This window comes from Psammomys obesus, unplaced genomic scaffold (assembly GCF_907164565.1).
Source record: "Psammomys obesus unplaced genomic scaffold, mPsaObe1.curated_primary_1811, whole genome shotgun sequence".
Lineage (NCBI taxonomy): Eukaryota > Metazoa > Chordata > Mammalia > Rodentia > Muridae > Psammomys > Psammomys obesus.
This window is the reverse complement of record NW_026596466.1, coordinates 1673478-1695856: the sequence shown is the minus strand read 5'-3', so window position 1 is coordinate 1695856 and position 22379 is coordinate 1673478. Positions and strand designations below refer to the sequence as shown.

Below are 22379 nucleotides of genomic sequence, written 5' to 3'. Positions count from 1 at the left end.
TGGCCCCTGCAGTGTTGGGGGCTGGCCCCTGCAGTGTTGGGGGCTGGACCCCTGCAGTGTTGGGGGCTGGGCCCCTGCAGTGTTGGGGGCTGGACCCCTGCAGTGTTGTGAGTGGCTCGATATGGATGTTGTGATCTAGACTCCAGTCCTTTGCAAGGCTATCAGCCCCTGAGCCATCTCTTCCATCCCCAGACATCCCAGCTCTTCTGGAGACAAAAGCTGGCAGGTCAAACCGGCAGACGTAGCTTTTGTCCATTTTCAGGTTGATCTGAGGTGCCCTGCTTGTTGCTAAGATGTCCTTAATATTTTGGCTCAAGAGAGCTTCCTGTCTCAGCCTCCTGAGAGTTTCAGCTATTGGGATGCTCCACCTTGGCCTGCTAGATCTCAGAGAAGGAACTAATTTTAGGGAGAGCTACTTGATCCGGGCACAAGTGTGTGACACACCTAGACAGGGTTGAAATAGAAGGTGTGAGCACTGGAAGGAGCCAAGAAGGGAGAGAGGATCAGGTGGTGGCTGAGTTTGGTTGGAGAGCACCGAGAGAGATGGCTGAGTTCATACTGGGAGTTCCAGCTTTAACCGTCAACTTGTCACAACCTCAGACTGCCAAAGAAGCAGGACTCGAGGGAGACAGTCAAGGAGGGGACAGAGCCGCACCTTAGTGCTCAGGGACAGGACTGAGTCTCTTCAAAGGACTCAGTTTCCTGGTTTTGTTCTGTACATCCTTGAGTGTGTGAGTCTGGTGGTGTGTGTGTGTGTGTGTGTGTGTGTGTGTGTGTGTGTGTGCAACTGAGCAAGTAAACGTAGCCAGAAGTCAACCTGCAGTTTTCCGAGGAGCAGTTCACCTCGACTCATGAGACCAGGACCTCAGGCTCACCAGCTAGGCTATGAGGGCTGCTCTGAACCCCAGATGTTCTGTCTTTACTTAACCCCCGAGCGATGGACTTGCAAGCACCCGGACTGCCTTCTTCATGTCGGTGAGAAAAACCTGAACCTGAGTCTTCACGCTTGTGCGGCCACACTTGTAACCTGAGCCACCTCCCCAGCCCTTGTTAACTTTCTAGCTGGTGTTAGCTAGTTTTCTTTAATTAAAAAAAAAAAAAAAAAAACAGTTTAAGGACATTTATGCTACAAGGACAGGCCAGAGTCCCGCTTTTGGTGACCTCCTTACCCAGGGAGGGGGACGGGGAAGAGGAGGGGAGATACTCACAGAGCCAGGAAGAAGTGGATGGGCCTGTACTGCCAGGAGAAGAGCCCAGCACGGCTGAAATAGGCTATGACCATAGACAAGAGGTACTGAGAGGAGACAAGAAGGGGGAAGTCACACCCTGAGAGGAGGACTGAGGCACAGAGGAAGGGGAGGCTGAGGTGGCGTGAGGTCCAGAGAGGAGCCCGCAGGTCTGGGTGCTGCAGGGTGGAAGGGTGCTTGTGGGTAAGAGGGAGGAGGCCCTGTTGCTCCAGTGTGGCTGGCTCTGGGTCAGTTCTGAGGGAGGGTTTAGGACAACAGGGACAAGGAGGTCTTCAGCCAGCTGGAGCAAAGGGTCCCAGAGAGCTGTGGGGAAGAGGCCATTCCCAGGATAAGCATGTGGCCTTGGGCTCAGATCCCAAGGACCTCAATGTGGCAGGGGCATCCTGTCCACTCTGTAAGGCGCTGCCAGGCCCTGAAGAGAGACACTGGAGGACATCAAGGGCCAGGACTGTGTGGCTTCAGGTGGAGCCACTGAGAGACAGAAGCCTGGTTGGGTGAGGTCCCTCCCCAGGTAGGACAGGAGCAGGAGCCCAGCTCAGGGCGGGACTCTCACCTTGTCAGAGACCCTCAGCATCTTGTCCCAGGCCAGGAATTTTTTCACCACGGGATCCTCTGTGAACAAAGCGCATGGGTCATAGCGTGAACAGGAACAGCTTGGGAGGGCAAGCCAGGAGGACTGGCCTCCTGGGGGAGGGTTCAAGTCAGGACTGGCATTGTTGGAGTATCCACGCTCAGCTATACTGTGAGCCAAATACTGTGTGTGTCCGTGTCTGTGTGTGTGTGTGCATGTAAAATTCTCGTTCTACCATTTACGTTCCTTTGGTACCCTTGGTTAATGCCAGGAACGGTGCTGCTGTGGTGGTGTGTTGTTTAAGGGGAGGACTGTGAAAGGATTTTGGAACTGCGGGCTGGAGAAGCCATGTACTGTGCAAAGCTGAAGAGGCTCCTCTGTGGGAGCTGCTATGATAGGAATGACGAAAGAAGTGCTGACACTTGGAAGTGCGGCCCGGGAGCTCCAGACTCTTTCATGTGATTTTTTTTTTTTTTAAGAATCTGTGGTTATTGGTTATCTAGGACTGAAGAATTGGGGTCAATTAATAAAAATTGTCACTGTGAGTTTGAGGCCAGGCTGGTCTGCAAATCGAGTCCAGGACGGTCAAGGCTACACAGGGAAACCCTTTCTCAAAAAAACACAAAACAAAAAAAAGACGATCAACATCGCCGTGCTGTGATCTTCTGGGACCTGCGTTCCAGAGTCAGGGCACAGAAACTGGCTGTATCCCGACCTGACCTGGTGGAAGACCACAGTAAAGCGAAAGATCTCCCACGTGGTAGAGGAGCTGAGGCCACCAGGAGAACATGACCCACAGAATCAACCAAGTGGGGCTCACAGGGGTCCCAGAGACTTGAGCGACAACCCGGGAGCCTGCTAGGTCCTCTGCATATGTGGTATGGCTGTTAGCTTGTTTTCTGGAATGCTTAATAATGGTAGTGGGGGTGTCTCTGACTCTTTTGCCTGAACCGTGGACCCTTTTCCTCCTCCTGGGTTTCCTCGCCCAGCCCTGACATGAGGGTGTGCGCCTAGTCTTCTGTCCCTAGGAAGCCTACTCTTTCCTGAAGGGAAACAGAGGGGTAGATCTTGGGGAGAGGGGATGTGGTGAGGCTCTGGAAGAGGGGATGGAGGGTAAACTGAATTTTAAAAAAATGTATTGTGCGAGAGAAGAAAAAAAAAGAATTTCCACATTGTACTGGTTTTGATGCCATGAAAGCTGCGGGATTGAAGGGCTTTGGCGGGGGCGGGGGGGGGGAATGCTGGGTCTGGGCACTGTGAAACAGGGTCAGAGTCCTCTGCTACTCAGAGGAGAGACCAGGAGTGGCCACCGGCGAAGTTGCAGACCCAGTTTCAGTAGAGACCCCAGGATACTGGAGATGCTAAGGACCGTGTGATGACCCACAAGGACAGTGACAAGTGTGGACCTGAGCCTTCGAGACAAGCTGTGTGTGACCCGGAGGACAGAGCTGAGGAAGGGGACTGCCCCGGCCTTCAGAGCTGTGAGATTACAAAGGAATCCGGACGCAGACACTGAGCTACAGGATTTTATCTACACTGCTGGATTTGGTTATTTCTCAAGGGTGGTTGTTTTTATGCCCTGTTTCTTTCCTTGTGGAGTAAGAAAACATTTAACTTGTTTTTTATTTTACAAAAGCCCACAGTTAAGAGACAAGCTTTATAAACCATGAGGCTTTTACAGTTACACGAGGGCTGGAGAAATAGCTCAGAGGTTAAGAGCACTGGCTGCTCTTCCAGAGGTCCTGAGTTCAATTCCCAGCAACCACATGGTGGCTCACAGCCATCTATACTGGGATCTCATGCCCTCTTCTGGCCTGCAGATGTACATGCAGATAGAGCACTCATATACATAATAAGTAAATAAATCTTAAAAACAAAACAAAAATGAAGCTATACACTGTTTATGTTGTATTAACACCAGATCTTGGGGACAGACGAGAAGGGAAAGGTTATGCCTTAAGGTGTTATGTCTATGTACCATGATGACAAGAGAACTCTTTGAGTTAGCTTCTGCTCTTGAGTTTCCTGAGGGAGTCTCAACTGGGAGATTGCCTCGGTCAGATTGACCTGTGGACATATTTTGGAGAAATTTTGTGGTTGCTGGTTTACATAGGAGGGCCCAGCCCATGGTGGGTGCTACCACCCCTTAGCAGGTGGGTCTTGCCAGCTGAGCAGAAGCGAGCAAATAAACAGCCGCCTTCCTCCAGGTCTCTGCTTCTGTTCCTGTTTGAGCTCTTGCCCAGCTAATCTCAGTGATGGATTGTGACACAGAAGTGTAAACCTAAATAAATCTTTTTCTCCCCACATTGCTTTTTGTTCTGTTATTTATGGTGTTATTTGTCGTGAAAGGAGACTAGGAGAGTGCCTAGCGTGAGTTGCAGGGGAGTGATGGAGAGGAAGGGACAAGGGCCTGGTCTGGAGACTAGGAGAGCAGGTGCTGAGTGGAGGTTAGCATAGGTGCTGCAGGCACACCACGCTTACGATGTAATGTGCATGTGGCTCTGGGATCGATTCAGGATCCTGACTGTGCTGAACAAGACTGTGCGACCGAGCTACATCCCCGTCCCAGGACCAAGATGCTTCAACGCCCTGTCACATCCCCTCTCTGCACCAGACACCCACGTCACAGGCCAGAAGCCCTCATGCTGACAGTCCCATCTGATGTCATGTGAGGGTGAGGACATAACTGTATTGCCCTTGTGGGGGTGAGACGCTCCAAGATCAGCGAAGTCAGAGCCAAGTTACAGCGGGGTGGTGAACGCCAAGGCTTCTCACCTTCGAGTGGATCTGTGTCAACTCTAGCCTAAGCCCCTGCCCCTAGGCATGCCCGAGACTCTCCTGAACATCAGTCCTCCAGGCTGATGGATTGCGAGGGCAGCTTTTCCACAGGGAAGGGGGTTGGACTACAAGTCTTGTTGAAGGAAAGAGCTGTGCAGGTGTCTCTTACCCAGCAGCCTGGTGAAGACCTTGTGGTGTTCAGGCCGCACGGTAGACATGCGCCGCCTCTTAAGCTTCATCCTGAGGCCGCACAGGGTCTCCACGGACCACAGCGGCTGAGGTTCAGGGTCCACCAGCTCGGCGAGGTCATCCTCAGAATCCGACAAGTCCCTATTCCTCTTTGGGCTGGTGGATGGAGCCTGGGGGCTGACCTCCACTCTTGGCTCTAAGTGAAGAAAGCCCACCCCAGTGTGAAGCTCAGCCCTGCCCCCACGCTACCCCAAACACCCAAACTTCTTCCGATGTTGCCTTTTCCAGACCACTGTGCCATTTCCTCCTAGTGTCCCCTCACTCTGTCTCTGTTCCCTCTCCCTGTTCCTCAAGATTCTTCCTCATTAGAGATACATTGTTCACATGAAAGGAAATCTCTTCTTGGGTCCCCTCTTTTCTGTCCTGTCTTTGAGTCTTGGTGCCCAACCCTTTTCCTTGTTCTGCAGGTTTTCAGCCCATGTGACATCTGAGTCTGACCTCCTGTCCTCCCTGCCTCCAATTCTGCTTTCTGGGCCCTCCCTCCTTCCGTACCCTTCCTCCTTACCGTCACCCTCTCACATCTCTTCTCACCCAGTCCCCTCACCTGATAGTCCTGAGATCTCCCCATCTACCACCACCCCAGATGAAGGCTTGGTGATGCCCAGCTGAGGGCTCTGTTCCTCAGAACACAGTGACAGTTGGCCAGCAGTCATGATTCTCCCAACCTGTAGCTCCCCTTCCACAAATCCCAGACTCTCATCCATCCTCTCCTCCTCCTGGACTCTGGCTGAATCCACACCTGGCATCCCTTCCCCCATCTAGGGAGAAGTCAAGAGTGAAGGAAAGCTCCAAGAAGATGCTGTTGTCCCCCCAGCTGCCTGCCACCATGGAGTGTGTCTCCTCCAATCAGGAGGGGCGGACACCTGTGATGTCATCAGCCTTCCAAGGTGGCAACCAGTTTGAAATAAAACATGTGTAACTGACAGATTGATGTATCTGCTTGTTCTAAGGATTCAGGGTCAACTTGTCTCCTACATTCACCCCATCCACCAAGCTATCCTCCATGTCTGTTCTTTTCACAATGTATGAACTACATGCTCTTTACGGAAATGTCGTAGATTTTCCTTCCCTCTCTGTGCACTCCCATTTGAAATCTCAGTCTCTTCCCCATTATACATTATTTCTCCATTTGATTAAAAATGTTTTTTTTAATTTAATTAAGTATTATATGTATTTATTTTTGTTTGTTTGTTTTTGAGACAGGATTTCTCTGTTTATCTCTGCTGTCCTGGGACTTGCTCTGTAGACCCAGGTTGGCCTCAAACTAAAAAAAAAAAAAATCTGCCTGTCTCTGCCTCCTGAGGAAAAAAACTTTAAATTTCTCTATTCCCCTTCCTTACTCTGTAAGTTTTCAATTCCCGTGACAGCCACACCCCACCATCCGTCCTCTCCTCCAGTCCCTGCCATCCTCCTCCCTTACTCCTCCCCTCCTCCTTCCTGCCGCCCACTCACATCTCTTCTCACCCTGGTAACCTAGGATGTCTTCATCCAGCACCGGTGAGGACACCGTGGTGCTCAGCTGGGGACACTGTTCCTCAGACTGCGAGGATGATTCACCGGCAGCCATGGTTCTCTTAGACTCTTTCTTTCCTTCTACAAATCCTAGACCCCTGTCTATCCCACCCTCTTCCCAGATTCCAGCTGAATCTGCTCCCGGTTCTCCGGTGGTCGAGGGAGAAGTCGGCTGTGGAGGAGAGCCTGAGAAAGTGTTTGTCCACTTTGCTGCCTAGCTCCACAGAGTTTGGCCCTTCCAATCAGGAGGGGCGGAAGCCTGTGAGGTCATCAGCCTTCCAACCTGGCAACCGGTTTGAAAGACAACATGTGTAACTGATGGGTTGATGTGTTCTGAGCATGTATGTGGAGGTTTGTGTAGTGAGAACTTGGAAATTTTGGTTTCTTTAGAAACAGCAACGCAGCAGTATTATGAGAATATGTTTTTGTTTTAACCCCAGGTGTGGGGATATGAAGCTGATTCACAGCAGCCCCGTATGATTTGCCTCGTGCTCTAGCAGGGGTATGATTTTGCCAGCAGCCTATAGCTTCTGTGAGTGTGTGACATTTGAAACTCTGGGAACTTGTCAGAGGATATAAATGCTAGGGCCCTGATAGGCGAGTTGCTGGTTGTTCGCTGGATGCTGGCGGTTAAGGCTTGTTAAGTAGTCAAGCGCAAAGAAACAAGAAGAAGTTAAATATCCTGATGGCAAAGATCAAACTTGCCCCAAGGAACTCGATGCCCCTAATTAGCAGGATGTAGTCTAATGATAACATCACCCCCTTTCACCTCTGTCTTTTTTTTTCCTCTTTTCACCTCTGTCCTTTTTTCTCTCCTATCTAGTGTTAGGAGGTTGAAAGGGTGGAAGAAAAGGGGATGAAGAAGAGTGGAAGAAACAAGAACCCACAGGTTTGGAAATCTATAGTTAAAGAATGCAGTGTGAATTGCATTTTAGGGAAAGCAAGACCACTATAGACAAACACAACAGGACTGAGGTTGCGAGGGACTTTGTGAAGATGTGATAGAGACCTGGGTGCTGGGTGCTGGGTGCTGGGTGCTGGGTGCTACTAAAGGTTCATGTCTGAGGGCACCTTTAAGCCAGCTCTCAGCTGGTGAGTGCTAGCCATAGTTGTAGTGTCCACATGAACGAGAAGACCTCCGAAGGAAGTGGAGCCTGGCCTTCTCGCCCCAGCATCTCCATGCTTTTTTGTTTTGTTTTTGCATTGTCAGCTTTTGTTCAGAGTTCATCAGTGTTCGAAACCGAAAGGACAAGAACACCGTTGCATTATTGGGAAGGCCGGCGGGATTTGAGAAATCCCCAACCACAGGGTACCATGTTTGACCATGTTTGACCATATTTGTTGCCTGACAACAAACGTCAAGTTTCAGACGCAGGTGCTGAGGCACCTGTTTTCTCCTTTCTGTGTGTCCGCTCTGGTTGCTTTTGGAACTTTTTGCTGTGTGACCCAGAAAGTCGAGCATTTTTGTCTCCTTTTTTTGGAAAAGAATTGCTGGGCATTTCTTGTACTTAAGTGTTTGGTGGAAATTTCTAGCACTTCGGTTAGCAGAGCACGATGCACAGTTTTCTTGCCTTTCAACTGTTGGAATCTGCCTTCTACCTAAAAGCCCCGGGGCCAAGAGAGGTCTAGGTGACTGGCTATTCCTGGAGGGAGTGAGGCTATTCAGAGGGAGTGAGGACAATCACGAGGGTGACCACTGGACTGCCGTTACTGTCGCTCTCAGCTTGGCGCCCACGTGCTGCTGAAACGAGGAGGAAACTTGTGCGAGGATCCCTAGAAGCAAGGGGCGCGTAGCCTTCTGGGAGTCCACCCAGCGCCCCGGGTGAGAGGAGGGCAACGGGACCAGCCTACTTCTGGGGCGCTGCTGCGCGTGCGCACCTCGCCTGCGTGCGTGCTCGCGCAGGCGCACGGCAGCTGCGCCGCCTTGGCTTCCTGCGGTCTGCACCTCCGCCCTCGCACCCGCAGCTCTGGCTTGCGCGAGCCGGGGCCGCGGAGCCTGCAGGGGCCGAGGCCGGTGCGTTCGGGTCGGCAGAGGGCGGCCGCGGCTTTGCAGGCCCGGGAGGCCGAGGGCCGAGCTGACCGGGCCGGCGAGACCCGGGCCCGGCGCGGCCTCCTGGGTGAGGCCTGAGGGTGCAGATCGGGGCCTTGGGAGGGAAGCTGGGTCTCGTCCAGGGCGCCCCGCCTGAGCGATCGACGCCTGCGCGAAGCCTCCGCTCGCCGGCTGCTGTCCTCAGCGTGCGGGATCCGCGTCGGGCTGCGTAGATGGCTCGAGGACGAGGCGTGCGGACATAGGGAGGCCCGGCCGGAGGCGCTGTCTGCATGCCTACCTCGCTCGACAGCCCCTCCTCGCATTGCTAAAGATTCTCAGGGTGTCACTGGGCGCCGTCGGCACCCTTGCTCCGCCTGCTGTTTTTCCCCCAGTCTGCCCCTGCAGCATGAGATGGTCTAGTTCAGGGAAAGTTGTTTTCTTTTGGTTTGGTTTTGTTTTTTGTCTTGTTCCCCCCTCTGTTCATGGGCGAAGACTGTGGGTCTGCGATGGTGACTTAACCGAGGTTAAGTGAGAGGTTAAACGCAGAGGTTTGTTGTTGGAGTGCTCAGGCGTTCCTTCTTCAGTATTAAAGTGATAGTCACCTTACCAGGTAATTTTGTGTAAGCGCAGCTCCCACCAGGTTAACTGGTTTTCACAGCAGCCTTTGAGTATTCTTTTGTATCCCATGCTAAGTGCGGGCTATTTAACCAGCATTTGTTAGTTCACCTTGACAGTCACACCCATTCATTCCCCAGGGAACAGTGCATGGTTTTCAAAAGCCAGGGAGACCATCACCCATAAGGTTTCATTCTTGGAGTATGTTGGTTGGGTTTATGCAGGAGATTTCCGGCTTTCCACACCCACTCACAATGACTTTGTGTTTCCTTTCCCAGACCCGACTCTCCTTTAGTCCTCCTGCCGACCTTTTTCTGGAGCATCGGAAGATGAGTACATCCTTGGTAGGTTTTGTTTTGTTTCTGGCCACATCTCTGTTGTCTAACTTGATTTACCACCCTCAGAGGGACAGAGGACAGTTCGGACTTTAAAGGGGAAAATAGATATGAAAGTAGATCAAAGTTAGAATCAGACAAAACAGTAGTGCCAATAGTAAGAGTTGCAGTTGTGACCAGATCTGTAGGTACTGTGGCCCGTAAAGAGAAAGGGTCCTTATGACGGTGAAGCCGACACCTTAGCCACATTTAGAGACATGTGGGAGAGCTGAGCTGCTGGGGGATTGGCTTGATTGCATTCATTTTAGTGTGGGCAAGACCATTCCTGGCATCCTGGACTGCGTAAAATAGAGAAAGTGACCTGAAAACCAGCAAACAGCGCTCTTCCCTCCCTGTTTGCTGATTGTGGGTTCGATGTCGACAGCTGCTTCAAGCTCCTGCTGCCTTGGCTTACTCTCCATGATGGATTGTACTGGTCCATAGCCTCAGCTCTCCAGCGGTGCTGTAACACACACACACACTCACACACTCACTCTATTGACCTGTCCTATCTTTAGGGCTCTCCTTAGCCTCCCGTCAGTTTCTGTGATGTCTCTCTCGATGTCCTCTGTTGTGGACGTTTGGGTTTGTGATATGTAGACATGTTTTTGTTATAATCCCAAGTGGAGGACATTAGTTTGTCCACACCTGTTAACTGTCTCGTGGGGAATGTGGCCTTTGCCAGCTGGAATGAGTTGAATTCTGAGGACTCTAAGGGTTATGACTATGACAGCCCAGAAGAGAAAAGCGTGGTGGATTGGAGGAGGACAGCTTGCTGGTGTGCTGGCTTACTTGGACTTCTGGATTTCCTGATGACAGATATTGGTGTTGTCCCCAAAGGAAGCCTGCACCTCTACCCAGCAGGAAGAAGAGGGCTGCATCCCCTTTCCCGTACAGCCTTCTTTTTCTCCTACCTGGGGTTGGGGGCTTAGAAGGGAGGTATAAACTTCAAGGAACCCCCAGATAAGGTAGATTTGAAAAGCTAGCGTCTACAGTCCTCCATGTCCACCCGCTCTCATCTCGCTGTCCTGGCTTTAACCAGCGGCTCTGGGCTGCTCCGCCTGTGGCTGAGCCAGCTGCCTGCGGAGCATCTCTGGATGCCGGGCGACACCAGGCAGACCCAGCGCTTCTAAATAAGTCAGTCTTCAGCCCCCTGATGGACCTTCTCCTGTTCCTTTCATTGTTCTGTTGCCAAAGCACTTATTTCAGAGCGATTCCGCATTCTGTCCCCACATTCAGCTTTCTCTTATGGTCTGGGTAGCTTCTCTTCGTTTGCCTTGTTTTTATTTGCATCATTGCTTGGTTTGAAAAGGGATCTTGGCGTGTAGCTGAAGTCTACCCTGGAACTCTTCAGCCAGGGTTAAAGGCATATGTCACATTCCTGGTCCTGGTGATGACTTTCAATGTCCAAGAAGTTAAGGGACAGGCCTCACATGCCTTTTCTCCCCTGTGGCTTAGGGTTACTTATTAATTAAAGTAGTCACCCATCTACTTTATTCCTTAGGAAGGATCTCTTATGCAAAGCTCTCCAGCATGGCTGGTCTCACTAGCCAGCTTCCTCTGGAGAGCCCCTGTCTTGACTTCCAAGATTAGGACTACCGACGGACTGCCATGACCCCTGGCATTTGCTTGGGTTCTGGAAATGCACTCTGACACTCCCAGTCCTGCTGGGAGCACTTTTCTCCAGCCCAAGGCAGTGTGTTTTGATAGGCGGGCTTTCCTCCCACAGGCAGTAGTAGAAAAATACTACAGAAAGTCTCCTGGTTGACTGTCCCAGTGAGCTTGGGAAGCTGTCGTCTGCAGGTGCCTGTGGCCTAACTCCTACCTGTGATTGCAGGGCCCCATGTCATTCCAGGATGTGGCTGTGGACTTCACGCAGGAGGAGTGGCAGCAGCTGGCTTCTGAGGAGAAGACGACGTACAGGGATGTGATGCTGGAGAACTACAGCAACCTTGTCTCCGTGGGTGAGGACCGCTTGCTTCCCAGCTGCTCAGATGTGGGCATGTCTGTCAGTCGAAGGCTTATCTGAATTCTATGGGATGCCTGTGAGAGGTTTGTTCCGATCACCACAAGCTCTTGGCCTTTCTGTGGAAATGAAGCACTAGGGCTCTTGTGCCACGCAGCTGGCACCATGGCACTTGCCCATCGCCATACAAATCCTGAAGCCATGCAGGCAGGCTCAAGTTGTCTTTCATTTCTCATTCACAGGTTACCGCATTATCAAACCAGATGTTATCATCAAGTTGGAACAAGGAGAAGAGCCATGGATAGTAGAAGGCGCGTTCTCACCTCAGAGCTATCCAGGTGTGTGGAGGCAGAGAGGAGATGGTAACTGAGGAGTTTCTCTCGGGAACAATCTGAGCATCCCAAGCTTTAGAAACCAGCCACTACTAAAGGTTTCTTTCTTCCCTGGTTACCACTATCCAGAATCAGAGGCTCATAGCTGTCTGTGGGAGGCGTATGTCTAATCCCAGCAGAGGAGCCATAGTAGTTCTAGGCTACTATGGTGTACAGAGCAAGTTCCAGGTCAGTCAGGGCTACACACAGAGACCCTGTGTAAAGAAAAAAGAAGTCGGTTTTCTTTTCCTCCAAGCCTTGGACTTAGGATTTTGAGTCACCCATTATCACAGTTTCTTATATTCATTACTCATAAGTGAATTATCAAAAATCAACTTTGTTCAGCTGTTACTCTCCCTCAGTTTTGTTTTCATTCTCTTTGACTAAAACGCTTCAGGCTCTGTTTTAGTCACTTTCCTGCGACTGTGCGAAAACCCTCACAAAGGGCACTTAAGGGAGAAAAGGTTGATTTGACAGTCGGCTCAAGGGTGCACAGTCCATCACAGACCGGAAGTCACAGCAGCAGGAGCTCGAGGCAGCTGTTCACAGCTTCCACAGTCAGGACGCAGGGAGAGGTGCATGCTGGGGCTCAGCTCACGGTCTCCTTTGTATTCAGTGCAGGATGCCAACCTGGGGACTGGTGCCCCACACAGTGGCCACTTTTTCCCATCAGGCCACCTCATCAGGACAGCCCCCCACGGCCTTGAGGCTTGACTTCTGTGTTCTCTTAAGCTGACAGTACTAACCATCTTCAACTTTCATTTGTATCTTACATGTGTGTCTTACCTGCATGTATGTCTGCACCGTGTGCATGCCATGCCCCTGGAGGACAGAAGAGGGCGTTGGCTGTCCTACTGCAGGTCCTACGGAGGAACAGCCAGTGTTCTTACCCATCAGCCAGCTCTCCAGCGCCTTTGATCTTATTTACTGTCATTATTGGGAGTGTGTGCATGTGAGGTCGTTGGGCATCTTTGTGGTGGATTCTCTCCTGCCTTCTGTGGGATGTGAGAATGGACCTGGCTGCTGGCAGCCAGCTCCCCCACCCAGTGAGCCGCCTCACCTCCCATCTCTTCATTTCCTTTGAGGTCAAATTGCAAAGTCCCTGTCTGAAACCATTTGGCTCTGGCCTCTGCCTTTCTCTGTTGGCATTTTTCTTATTCTTTGGCAGTGTCAGTCATTGCTGAAATGCAGTCCTGCAGCTCATACTTGCAGTTTTATCCCCAAGTCCTTAATGGTGCTCTATTATTTTGTGTACATAAATGACACTTATTTATTTGTTTGTTTGTTTATTTATTTATTGTCTGTCCACCTTAAGTGTCTAGGAAAGATTGTTCCACCTCTGTCCCCTGGCTTCATGATTCCGCAGAGTGCTTGTCCGCTGTCCACTCTGTCAGGTTCTGTTTGCCTCCTGCTGGGGTTGCAGCCACTTTCACGGTGTCTGATAGCAGTGTGTGTTTCCTGCTGTGTGTGAAAATTGGCCGTGAACTCTTGGCAGCTTATGGTCGCTGAGCACCTTCCTCTCTCCTTATGATTTAGCTGCACTGTTCCTTCCCCACTGCGGCCCTGACAGTGTGAGAGTGTCCGCTCAGCAGGTGGCGCTGGTCTCCGGAGTGGCCGCTGTTCCCCCTTAGGGAGTTCCTCGCTTTGCCCTGTGTACAGTTGCCTGTAAGTAGGAGATGTGCCTGAGCTTCTGTGAGTTCTGCTTGGCTGGGAAAGGCTCTTCCTCTGAAGAGCGGGTTGACCCTTCCCAAGCCTCCCGAAGCTGACCATTGGCTTACCACGCCACTGGCTCTGTGGCTGGTAACAGTAGTTTCTGAAGCACTCATCAACCTCATTGGCTCTGAGGTCTTAGCATCTTCTCTTCGTGGACCACCATCTCTGCAGCTTTACGTCCCTTTAGGATGGCTTGTGCATCCCTGTGCAGTGAGGCTGTGAAGTCTAGGCTCCAGTGTAACCCCCCCCCCGCCCCGGAGGTTTTCTCCTTCCCAACTCCTGCGAGCATCACTCTTCTCTCTGCCGTAATAGGCAAGAAGTCAAACAGGAGAGCAATAGGAAGACACTCGTGGGTACCAGTGTGCCAAACGTGTGTCGGCTAGCCCGGAAACTAGTGCAAGGCAGTGGCACTGTGACCCCGTCCCGGCAGCGTGACAGGACTTGAGGACGTATGTAGCGTGGATCTCAGAACCCGTCCCAGGTTCGGTGCATTGCACAGCCCTCCTTGTTCAGTTCAAAGCTTGTTCTCAGTTGTTCCCATCCTGTCTTCAGGTCATTGTTGAGTGAGTCCGGGTGGAGAAGTGTGGATTTTTGACATTGGTGAATTCTGAGAGGCTGTAAGGTTAGAAGATTAAAGTTGATAATGTGTTATTTAAGACGAATGACCTCGCTAAAATAGGTCCATCCCATAATTTCTAAGATAAGTGAAAACAGATTGGAGGAGGAGGCTGAGGTACTTGATCCTTAAAGTTTGCACACTAAGTGAAACCCACTTGCAGAGTTAGAAAATTCTGAATTAGGAAAGTGCAGCAGGTCGTGTAGGAGTGGGTGTTCTGGTTCTCTCTGCTGCTGTGGTGAAACCATGACCAAGGCAGCCTCGAGATGCCAGCCACTGTCATGGCAGGGCATGGCAGCAGGCATCTCAGCCCACACACAGGAAGCAGAGGGCTAACTGAAACCCGAAAGCTGCCTCCAGTGACATCCTTCAGGAAGGCCGGACCTCCTAATCCTCCCGAACAGCTGCCAACTGGCACCAGGTGTTTAAGTGCTCAAGACTCTCAGGGCATCTCACTCACCCCAGCCCAGTGGGCTGAAGCAACTGTTGAAAGACAGTTGAAAGTGGGACAGATAATGGCTTGCATCATCTTGATTCTGTGCTTTGTGCCCTGTGCTGTTCTGCGTGCTACAGCCTGTGGTGAAGGCCTCTGCTTCCCTGCTGACGTCTGCAGAGGCTGGTAAAAAGCCCCCGGGGGTTACCACATCAACGCCCGTGATGCAGGGCCAGATAGGAGTGAATTTCATGGTCAGACTGAGTGCAGTCGTAACCCACAACATTGGTAGCACACTTTTCTTTAAAAATCAAAGCTTTTAGTGGATGACATCTTTTTCTGTGCCACCTGACACTTCCTGTTCACACAGGTGTTCCAGAACTCTCCTTCCAAGCGAGGCTTAGAGGGAATACCTAGGTCCCAGGTTCTAAACACGAGAAAACTTTAGGCATAAAACTTGTATGGCACTACCGTGTGCAAACAGAACTGTGTGGAAGGATGCAAAGCAGAGACGTGCACAAGTGTGCCAGTGTAGTAAGCAGCGCCTTGGCTCTCACCTTCGCTCCCCGTGTGCAGTGCTGTGGAGAAGAGTACGTGTTGGCCACCAAACCGGTCCTTGTTTCCATGTAGCTCCTCCTCTCTCGTCGACGGCGGTCCTGGCTGTCCTGAAGGCTCTCCCTGTTTGCTCTGATTTCTTTCCTGAGCCTTTTAGCCAACATCTCCTTTTCCCAGTCATTGCTGCGGGTCTGTGAACACAGCACTGCAGAGCAGCCCAGATCAAAGGTGCCGCGTTGGCTCCATCTCCTTGCCTTCCCCTCCAGGGGAGGCTGGCTGTTAAGAGAGAATAAGCAGCCTGAGAACTCAGAGTACTGCAAAGCTAGACCCGAAATTCCCGAGGGGCGGGGGTCCCTTTCAGACCGTGCCTCGTGGAGGAGAATGTGCAAACGCTGCTTTACTCTGCCTCCTTTTAGATGAAATCTGGGAAGTAGCCGACCCGATGGAGGAAGTGCGGGGAGATGAGGAGCCGGGGTCTGCTGCGCCCCACTACAAACGCCTGGCTGAGAAGATGGCCGATGTCTCCGGGAAAGCCTCGGGTGTGGGCACGAAGCTTGTTCCTCCGGCAAGAGTCATACCTAAATGTGACTCGTGTGAAAAGAGCATGGCCTGCATCTCCGACTTCATCAGTAGCGATGGAAGCTACACAAAAATGAAGCCCAATGTGTGTGCTGGCTGTGGGAAGCCCCTCCTCCACGTTGAGCCTGAGAAGACCCAGCAGCCAGGAGACGAGTCTCACGAACGGAGTCAAAATGAAGACGATTACTCTCGCGGTGCAGGGAATATTTGTCAGAAAGTTCGGATTCTGGAGAAGCCCTTCCCCAAGGGCGCCGTGTTGGTCCGGCAGGAGCAGGCCCGCGGCTGGGGCGGGGCGGAGCTGGCCTTCCTGCAGGTGGCCGAGCTGGGCGTCCGCCAGGGCGCCGCCGGGGACGGGAAGCCCTACGAGTGCCGTGACTGCGGCAAGGCCTTCTGCAAGAAGTCCAAGTTCGTCATTCACCAGCGGACGCACACGGGCGAGAAGCCCTTCAAGTGCGCCCAGTGCGGCAAGGCCTTCTGCCAGAAGGGCACGCTCACGGTGCACCAGCGGACGCACACGGGCGAGAAGCCCTACGCGTGCGCCGACTGCGGCAAGACCTTCTACCAGAAGCTGCACCTCATCCAGCACCAGCGCACGCACTCGGGCGAGCGGCCCTACGCGTGCGGCTGCTGCGGCAAGGCCTTCTGCCAGAAGACGCACCTCACGCAGCACCAGCGCACGCACTCGGGCGAGCGGCCCTACGCCTGCGCCGACTGCGGCAAGACCTTCTCGCAGAAGTCGGCGCTCAACGACCACCAGAAGATCCACAGCGGCGTGAAGCTCTACAAGTGCGGCGAGTGCGGCAAGTGCTTCTGCCGCAAGTCCACGCTCACCACGCACGCGCGCACGCACACGGGCGAGAAGCCGTACGCGTGCTCGGCGTGCGGCAAGGCCTTCTCCCGGCTGTCCTACCTCAGCGTGCACCACCGCACGCACTCGGGCGAGCGGCCCTACGCCTGCGCCGACTGCGGCAAGACCTTCTACCTCAACTCGGCGCTGCTGCGCCACCAGCGGGTGCACACGGGCGAGAAGCCGTACGCCTGCGCCGACTGCGGCAAGCTCTTCTCGCAGCTGGCCTACCTCACCGTGCACCACCGCACGCACTCGGGCGAGAAGCCCTACGCCTGCAGCGAGTGCGGCAAGACCTTCTACCAGAACTCGGCGCTGTGCCGCCACCGCAGGATCCACCGCGGCGAGAAGCCCTACGAGTGCTACGTCTGCGGCAAGTTCTTCTCGCAGATGTCCTACCTCACCATCCACCACCGCATCCACTCGGGCGAGAAGCCCTACGCGTGCGGCGAGTGCGGCAAGACCTTCTGCCAGAACTCGGCGCTCAACCGGCACCAGCGGACGCACACGGGCGAGAAGGCCTACGAGTGCTACGAGTGCGGCAAGGCCTTCTCGCAGATGTCCTACCTCACCATCCACCACCGCATCCACTCGGGCGAGAAGCCCTTCGAGTGCAGCGAGTGCGGCAAGGCCTTCTCGCGGATGTCGTACCTCACCGTGCACTACCGGACGCACTCGGGAGAGAAGCCCTACGAGTGCGCCGACTGCGGGAAGAAGTTCTACCACAAGTCCGCCTTCAACAGCCACCAGAGAGTGCACAGGCGGGGGAACGGCAGCGTCCTCGAGGTGGGGAGGCTCCTCTCGGGTCAGACTTGACGTGGCCTGGTCAGGGAGCCAGGCACTCCTGCCCGGAGCCCCGCCCTGTCTGCGGGTGACCATAGCCAAGGAGCCAGCCCGCCGAAACTACTTAGGAAAAAGGCTTCATCTGTACTGAGTATGTACGGATCGCTTCCCGTTCTTCCTTAAGTAGTACAATATGACAACTCTTTATACTGCATTTCTATGGTAGTCAGCAGTCTAGGTGATCAAGGTGAGTTAGAGTACAGGGGGATTCTGTAGGCCCTACACGTCTGCGCCGTCATTCTACACGGGGACTTAGCGATCTGCAGACTTTGGTGTCCAGGTGGTCCCAGAACCACACGCCTACATACCAAAGGATACCTCTACCTGAGAGGTCACACAAACGAGCAGGGACAAGTCCGTGTGAAGCAGATTCGTCAGAAATTCACAGGGCAGAAACCACGATTGAAAAAATACCACATAGCAGACTCTACAGGAGTGGAAATACATGTTTCTCCGTGACTCCAAAGTCACTCCGTGACTGCTTATCAGGGAATTGACTCAAAGACTGGAAAGCACACTCCTTTGGAAACTGCTAATACTAAAGGACGTTTTGTAAAAACTAAAAGAAGATATCTGCTAGAAATAAGTACACTCTAACTACAGAATGTCAAATCGTCATTCTAGTCAGCCAGGTCTGCCGCACTAAACTGGTAAACAATTCCCTAGGAACACAGGGCTTGGGGTTTCGTTTTACTGTTTTAATAACCATCGCAGAAGCCATGCGTTCACTTTTAACCAGGCTTGGAAAAGTGTTGCATTCTTAGTTTGTAACAGGGTAAGATGACCCGTTTTAACTAAGTTCCCCGTCATGTTGCTGTCTTAAATGCACTGTCACTGAAGTAGTATTTGAAGTTTATGAACTATGCTTTTTCTTATATTCTTCCTTGGATTTTAAAATGTATTTGGTCATTATTACAGGATTATATTCTCTGTAAAGAAGCCAGTTTTTTTTTTTTTCAACTATAGCAAAGAAGATACAAACATGTCTATAAAATAGAAAATTCTGAATAGGGAACTTTAAATTAGCCGGAAGTCTCCAAGTGTGAGAAATAGCATTGGCACTCACAGTACTCTGAACAGCTAAGAACTATACTTAGGACATTCTCATTTCTGTTTTGGGTCACTTATTTTTATGTAGATACGCACATGTGTATGGAGCTGGGTAGCGCAGTGTCTGCTAGTGTTGAGTGTTCTCTGCTCTGACGGTACTAGGAAGTGAGAACGCAAGAGTCGCAGCAGACATCGTCCGTTGCCACTGCCCTTCCCACCTTGCTTTGCAAGCAGTCTGAGTTTCCGTTTCTCCGTGAAAGATGGGGGATAACTCCTGTTAAGTTTTAATTGGTAGGGATAATCCTGTCTTGTAGCCTTGGACCCAAGTTTAAAGAGTTAGGATATCAAAGATCATGTCTTGAAAGGGTCTCTCAAAGAAGCAGAACCTTGGTGAACATCGTCTTGTCTGGATGTGGTGCCTGCTCCCAACAATGGACACAGTTTAATGGCGATTACAGAAGAAGGACCCAGAATGACCTCTCGGGGGTCACGGAGCCAGCATGCCCTGTAGGCACTCCTTGTCTGGACGGTGTGTTTTCCTAAGAGACTGCTTGTTTCTAAGCCAGTTGACTTGGGAACATTGTGTTAGGAACAACAAGACAGGCTACTTGGTGTAGCGCTACACTCTGGAGGAGTTATGCAATTCAGAAGTGGACTTCAGGCAAACCATTTATTTTGATGCGTTAATAGAGAGGTTTATTGTCTGTAAATTTGTAAATCTGAGCATTGAAAATGAACTTGAAACAAATGTGTATGCTTCCTGGAGCTGCGCTGTAAACTTACTTTCCTGTGTGTCTGCGTGTTTGCATATGTGTGAGGCCGGAGGACAGCTTCCAGCATGGTCCTCTGGGTGCTGTCTCCCATGTTTGCTGAGTCAGTGTCTCACTGGCCTGGAGCTCAGCCGCTAGGCTGGCCCCAGCGCGTCTTGGGAGCCACCCATCTGTAGCACCCCATCTTGGGGCTCATAAGGGCCCAGCTTTTGCACGTGGGTTTGGGGAATCAAACTCCGGTCCTCCTGATGGTGGGGCAAGCACTTGCCAACTGAGCCCTTGCTTTGTTTGAGATACAAGTGTTGCCGTGTAGCCCTAATAGGCGCTGAACTCATGGTGACCCTCCTGCCTTAATGTCACAAGTGTGGGAGTACTGATTGAGCCACCGTGCCCAGCCTGACCCGTGAAATGGAGTTTTGGAAGCTGACAACAGCACGTCTTCTTTCACTTTCTAATGCGCTAAGTTGTGGGTGGGTAGTTTAGCCTCACACGCATGACTGTCACATTATTTGGCATGTGTGATGTGAGGGAAAGATCTAATTTTGTTCACTTTCAGGTAATTATCCTGATGGCCCATATCTTCTGAATAATTTATCTACTATACAAAACATCACATTGTTCATGTATGAGATGTTGCCAGCACTCCATGACCTTGTATGATTGTGAGTATGCCACATAACAAAAATTAAGTCTGATTGGGCCCACATATGTAAGCCCAGTACTTAGGGAGGCAGAGCTCTCTGAGTTCAAGGCCAGCCTGGTTTACAAAGTGAGTGTAGGACAGCCAAGGCTACACAGAGAAACCCTGCCTCAACGAAACAGAACAACAAAAAAACCCACCACCACACCCACAGCACACATTTAGGAAGTAAAGACATGATGCTACCTCCAGGGCCACATGTGTGTGAGCCCCCAAATTTTCCCTTCATTTTTATCATCTTTCCAGTTATGACCCACCTCTAGCCAGGAGGTCACATGACTGCCCCCCCCCCCCCCAGTTATAGCAAGCTTTATTAAATGCCTCTATTTAAAGAAACCTATGAGGACATTTCTTCTGCCACACAGATAACTAAAAAACATTGTGCTGAGGGGCTATCTCAGTGGCTAGGCACCTGCCCTGCAGTCAGAGCTGAGTTCAGGTCCTCAGCAACCATAAAAATGCAAGGAGCGTGGGTGGCCCACCTGTAATTCCAGCCTCAGAAGGCAGAAGCGAGATCCACAGAGCAGGCTGCCTGGCCAGAATAGTTTTAGCTCCAGCTCCATTGAGAGACCCTGCCTCAGTGACTACTGTGAAAGACTGACTGCAGATGATTCCAGGCATCAATTTCTGGCTTACACATGCACAAAGACCCATAAATTTTTTTGGGAAAAAAAAAAAACCCAAAAATTCATTTATTGGATTTTTTTTATCTATATGTGTGTGCATGTGTGCTACATGGGTGTAGAAGCCCATGGAACTGGAGTTACACATGTTTGAGCCACCGAGTGGATGCAGGGAACGGAACCTGAGTCCTCTGCAGGAGCAAGTGCTCTGTTAACAGCTGAGCCATCTCTCCAGCTCCCTCCGTTGAGTTTAAAGATTATGATGCTTTTTAAAACGATGGGCTAGCACAGGCTCCTGGCTCGTTGCTACTACCTGAAGCTGGAGGTGGTATAGAAGTGAGAACTGTGGACACGGGACTAGAGACCGGTCAGGGATTACAGAGCAGACGAAGCCTTTGAGGAGTGTGGTGACAGTCAGGCACTAACGGACACCCAAACTGGATTCTTACACAAGGCCTTTCCTCTCTGTATGGCCTTTTAGAGAAACATAGTTAAGGTGCTGGGGAGATGGCTCCGTTGATGTAATACTAGCCAAGCAAGCATGAAATCTTGAGTTTGATCCTGTATTTCCTGAGGAGCCTGGGGCTGACTAGCCTGCCAGCAAATTGATGAGCTCTAGTGAGAGAGAGTGACTGAGGAAGATAACGCCAACCTCAAGCCTGGGAACACATGTACATGCATGCAAAGTTTGTTCATGTACATGCATATAATTTATGTCAGGGCGTATGCCTGTGTACCATGTATGCAGGTTTAAGAGGTCAGAGCCCTGAAACTTAGGTATAGGTGACTGAGCCACAGGTTGCTGGGAACGGAAGCTGGTTCCTCAAGAAGAGTCATCAGTGCTCTCAACTGCAGAGCAATCTATCCAGCAACAAACCAAACCCGACACGTGTTCTGATCGTAACAGGTGAAATGGTGAAAAGTGTCTGGAATGGGGAAAGTAGCTGGGAATACGATGAAGCACTTAGCACAGTCCTCTGCTCTTATTTGCTGGTATGGGTGCTCTGACTGGATGTCTGTGTGCCTCGCACAGTCCCCGTGCCTTCAGAGGCCAAGAGAGGATGTCACACCCCCTGGGTCTGGAGTTGCAGACAGTTGTGAGCTGCCATGTGCTCAGGTCCTCTGAAAGGGCAGCCGGGGCTCTTAACTGCTGCAGCCTCCTGTTTCAGAGACTGCAACCCAGTGCATTTCCCCTTCTGCTCCGGAGCTTAGAACTTGAGCTTTTCCTACCACTGTCTCAAGCATTAGGAAAGAGGCATGCGCCACCATGACACAATGAGGTGGAAAAAAGCAAGTTGCTGAACAGTATCGAAAGCATGTTCTTAACATGAACCATTTCCGTATAGACACGGGCATGTGCCCAGGAGCCCAGGTGCTGGATGGGGTGAGTCCTGGCAGGGAGATGAAGGTGAATGTGTCGCTTTCATGCTGTTAGGAGGCTTTATAATTCATACCTAACTTATGCTCTGGAGAAAAATAATGAACAGGGAAGGTAAAATTTGATATCACTAAAAACCTGAAACTATTAAGTAAGCAGAGGAGATATTGAGAAGGCAGAGTCTAAAGAGATCAAGTGAAAAACTACAGAAAGGCTGAGTAGGGTTGAAGGGATGAAGTTGGAGGTAGGGAGAGGGGGGCTCTCCAGGCACAGTGCTCCTCCAAATGTCACCTTCAGTTGGTGACATTTCAGAGGTCACTGGGCCTCACCCTCCCTGGTAATGAAGAGTTTTTTGTTGTTTGTGTTTCCCCAATCAGCATATTCTCCAGCTGCGTAGCCCATGGTAAACTTTATCCGGGAACTAACTGCTTGGCCTTTCTCAGCAGAGGAAGATCTGAGTGGCCATCTATCTTTGTCTTACAAAGCATCTGCCTCTTTAAAGTCTGGGTTTTGTTTGTTTGGTTTGGCTTTTTTTTTTTTTTTTTTTTGAGCTAGGGTTT

General features: G+C 51.4%; 2 protein-coding genes across 5 annotated transcripts in view; one reads left to right on the top strand and one right to left on the bottom strand.

Moving 5' to 3' along the window:
• Positions 1-6412, bottom strand: part of Spdye4 (speedy/RINGO cell cycle regulator family member E4) — an 8300-nt gene extending 1888 nt beyond the window's left edge. The window contains exons 1-4 of the mRNA XM_055598646.1: positions 6310-6412; positions 4766-4981; positions 1801-1859; positions 1209-1294 (exon numbers count right to left, since the gene is read on the bottom strand). Coding sequence (XP_055454621.1) covers positions 1209-1294; positions 1801-1859; positions 4766-4981; positions 6310-6412 — 464 coding nt within the window. The remainder of the gene's footprint in view (positions 1-1208; positions 1295-1800; positions 1860-4765; positions 4982-6309) is intronic.
• A 1868-nt stretch (positions 6413-8280) lies between these two features.
• Znf12 (zinc finger protein 12) lies at positions 8281-19156 on the top strand. Of its 4 annotated transcripts, none has more exons than XM_055598611.1 (5): positions 8281-8371; positions 9280-9345; positions 11213-11339; positions 11584-11679; positions 15446-19155. In XM_055598611.1, the coding sequence occupies exons 2-5, from the start codon at positions 9331-9333 to the stop codon at positions 17269-17271; spliced, it is 2064 nt and encodes a 687-aa protein (XP_055454586.1). In that variant the 5' UTR covers positions 8281-8371; positions 9280-9330; the 3' UTR covers positions 17272-19155. The 4 variants fall into 4 exon arrangements, with proteins under 4 accessions (XP_055454586.1, XP_055454587.1, XP_055454585.1 ...); XM_055598612.1 differs by having other exon boundaries at positions 8281-8474; positions 11231-11339; XM_055598610.1 differs by having other exon boundaries at positions 8281-8474.
• The last annotated feature ends 3223 nt before the right edge of the window (positions 19157-22379 follow it).

Excerpts from the sequence above, each read along its gene's own strand:
- Znf12 (XM_055598611.1), top strand. Across the intron at positions 11,340-11,583 it reads CAGCAACCTTGTCTCCGTGG|GTTACCGCATTATCAAACCA; the intron begins GTGAGGACCGCT and ends TCTCATTCACAG. Across the intron at positions 11,680-15,445 it reads CTCACCTCAGAGCTATCCAG|ATGAAATCTGGGAAGTAGCC; the intron begins GTGTGTGGAGGC and ends GCCTCCTTTTAG.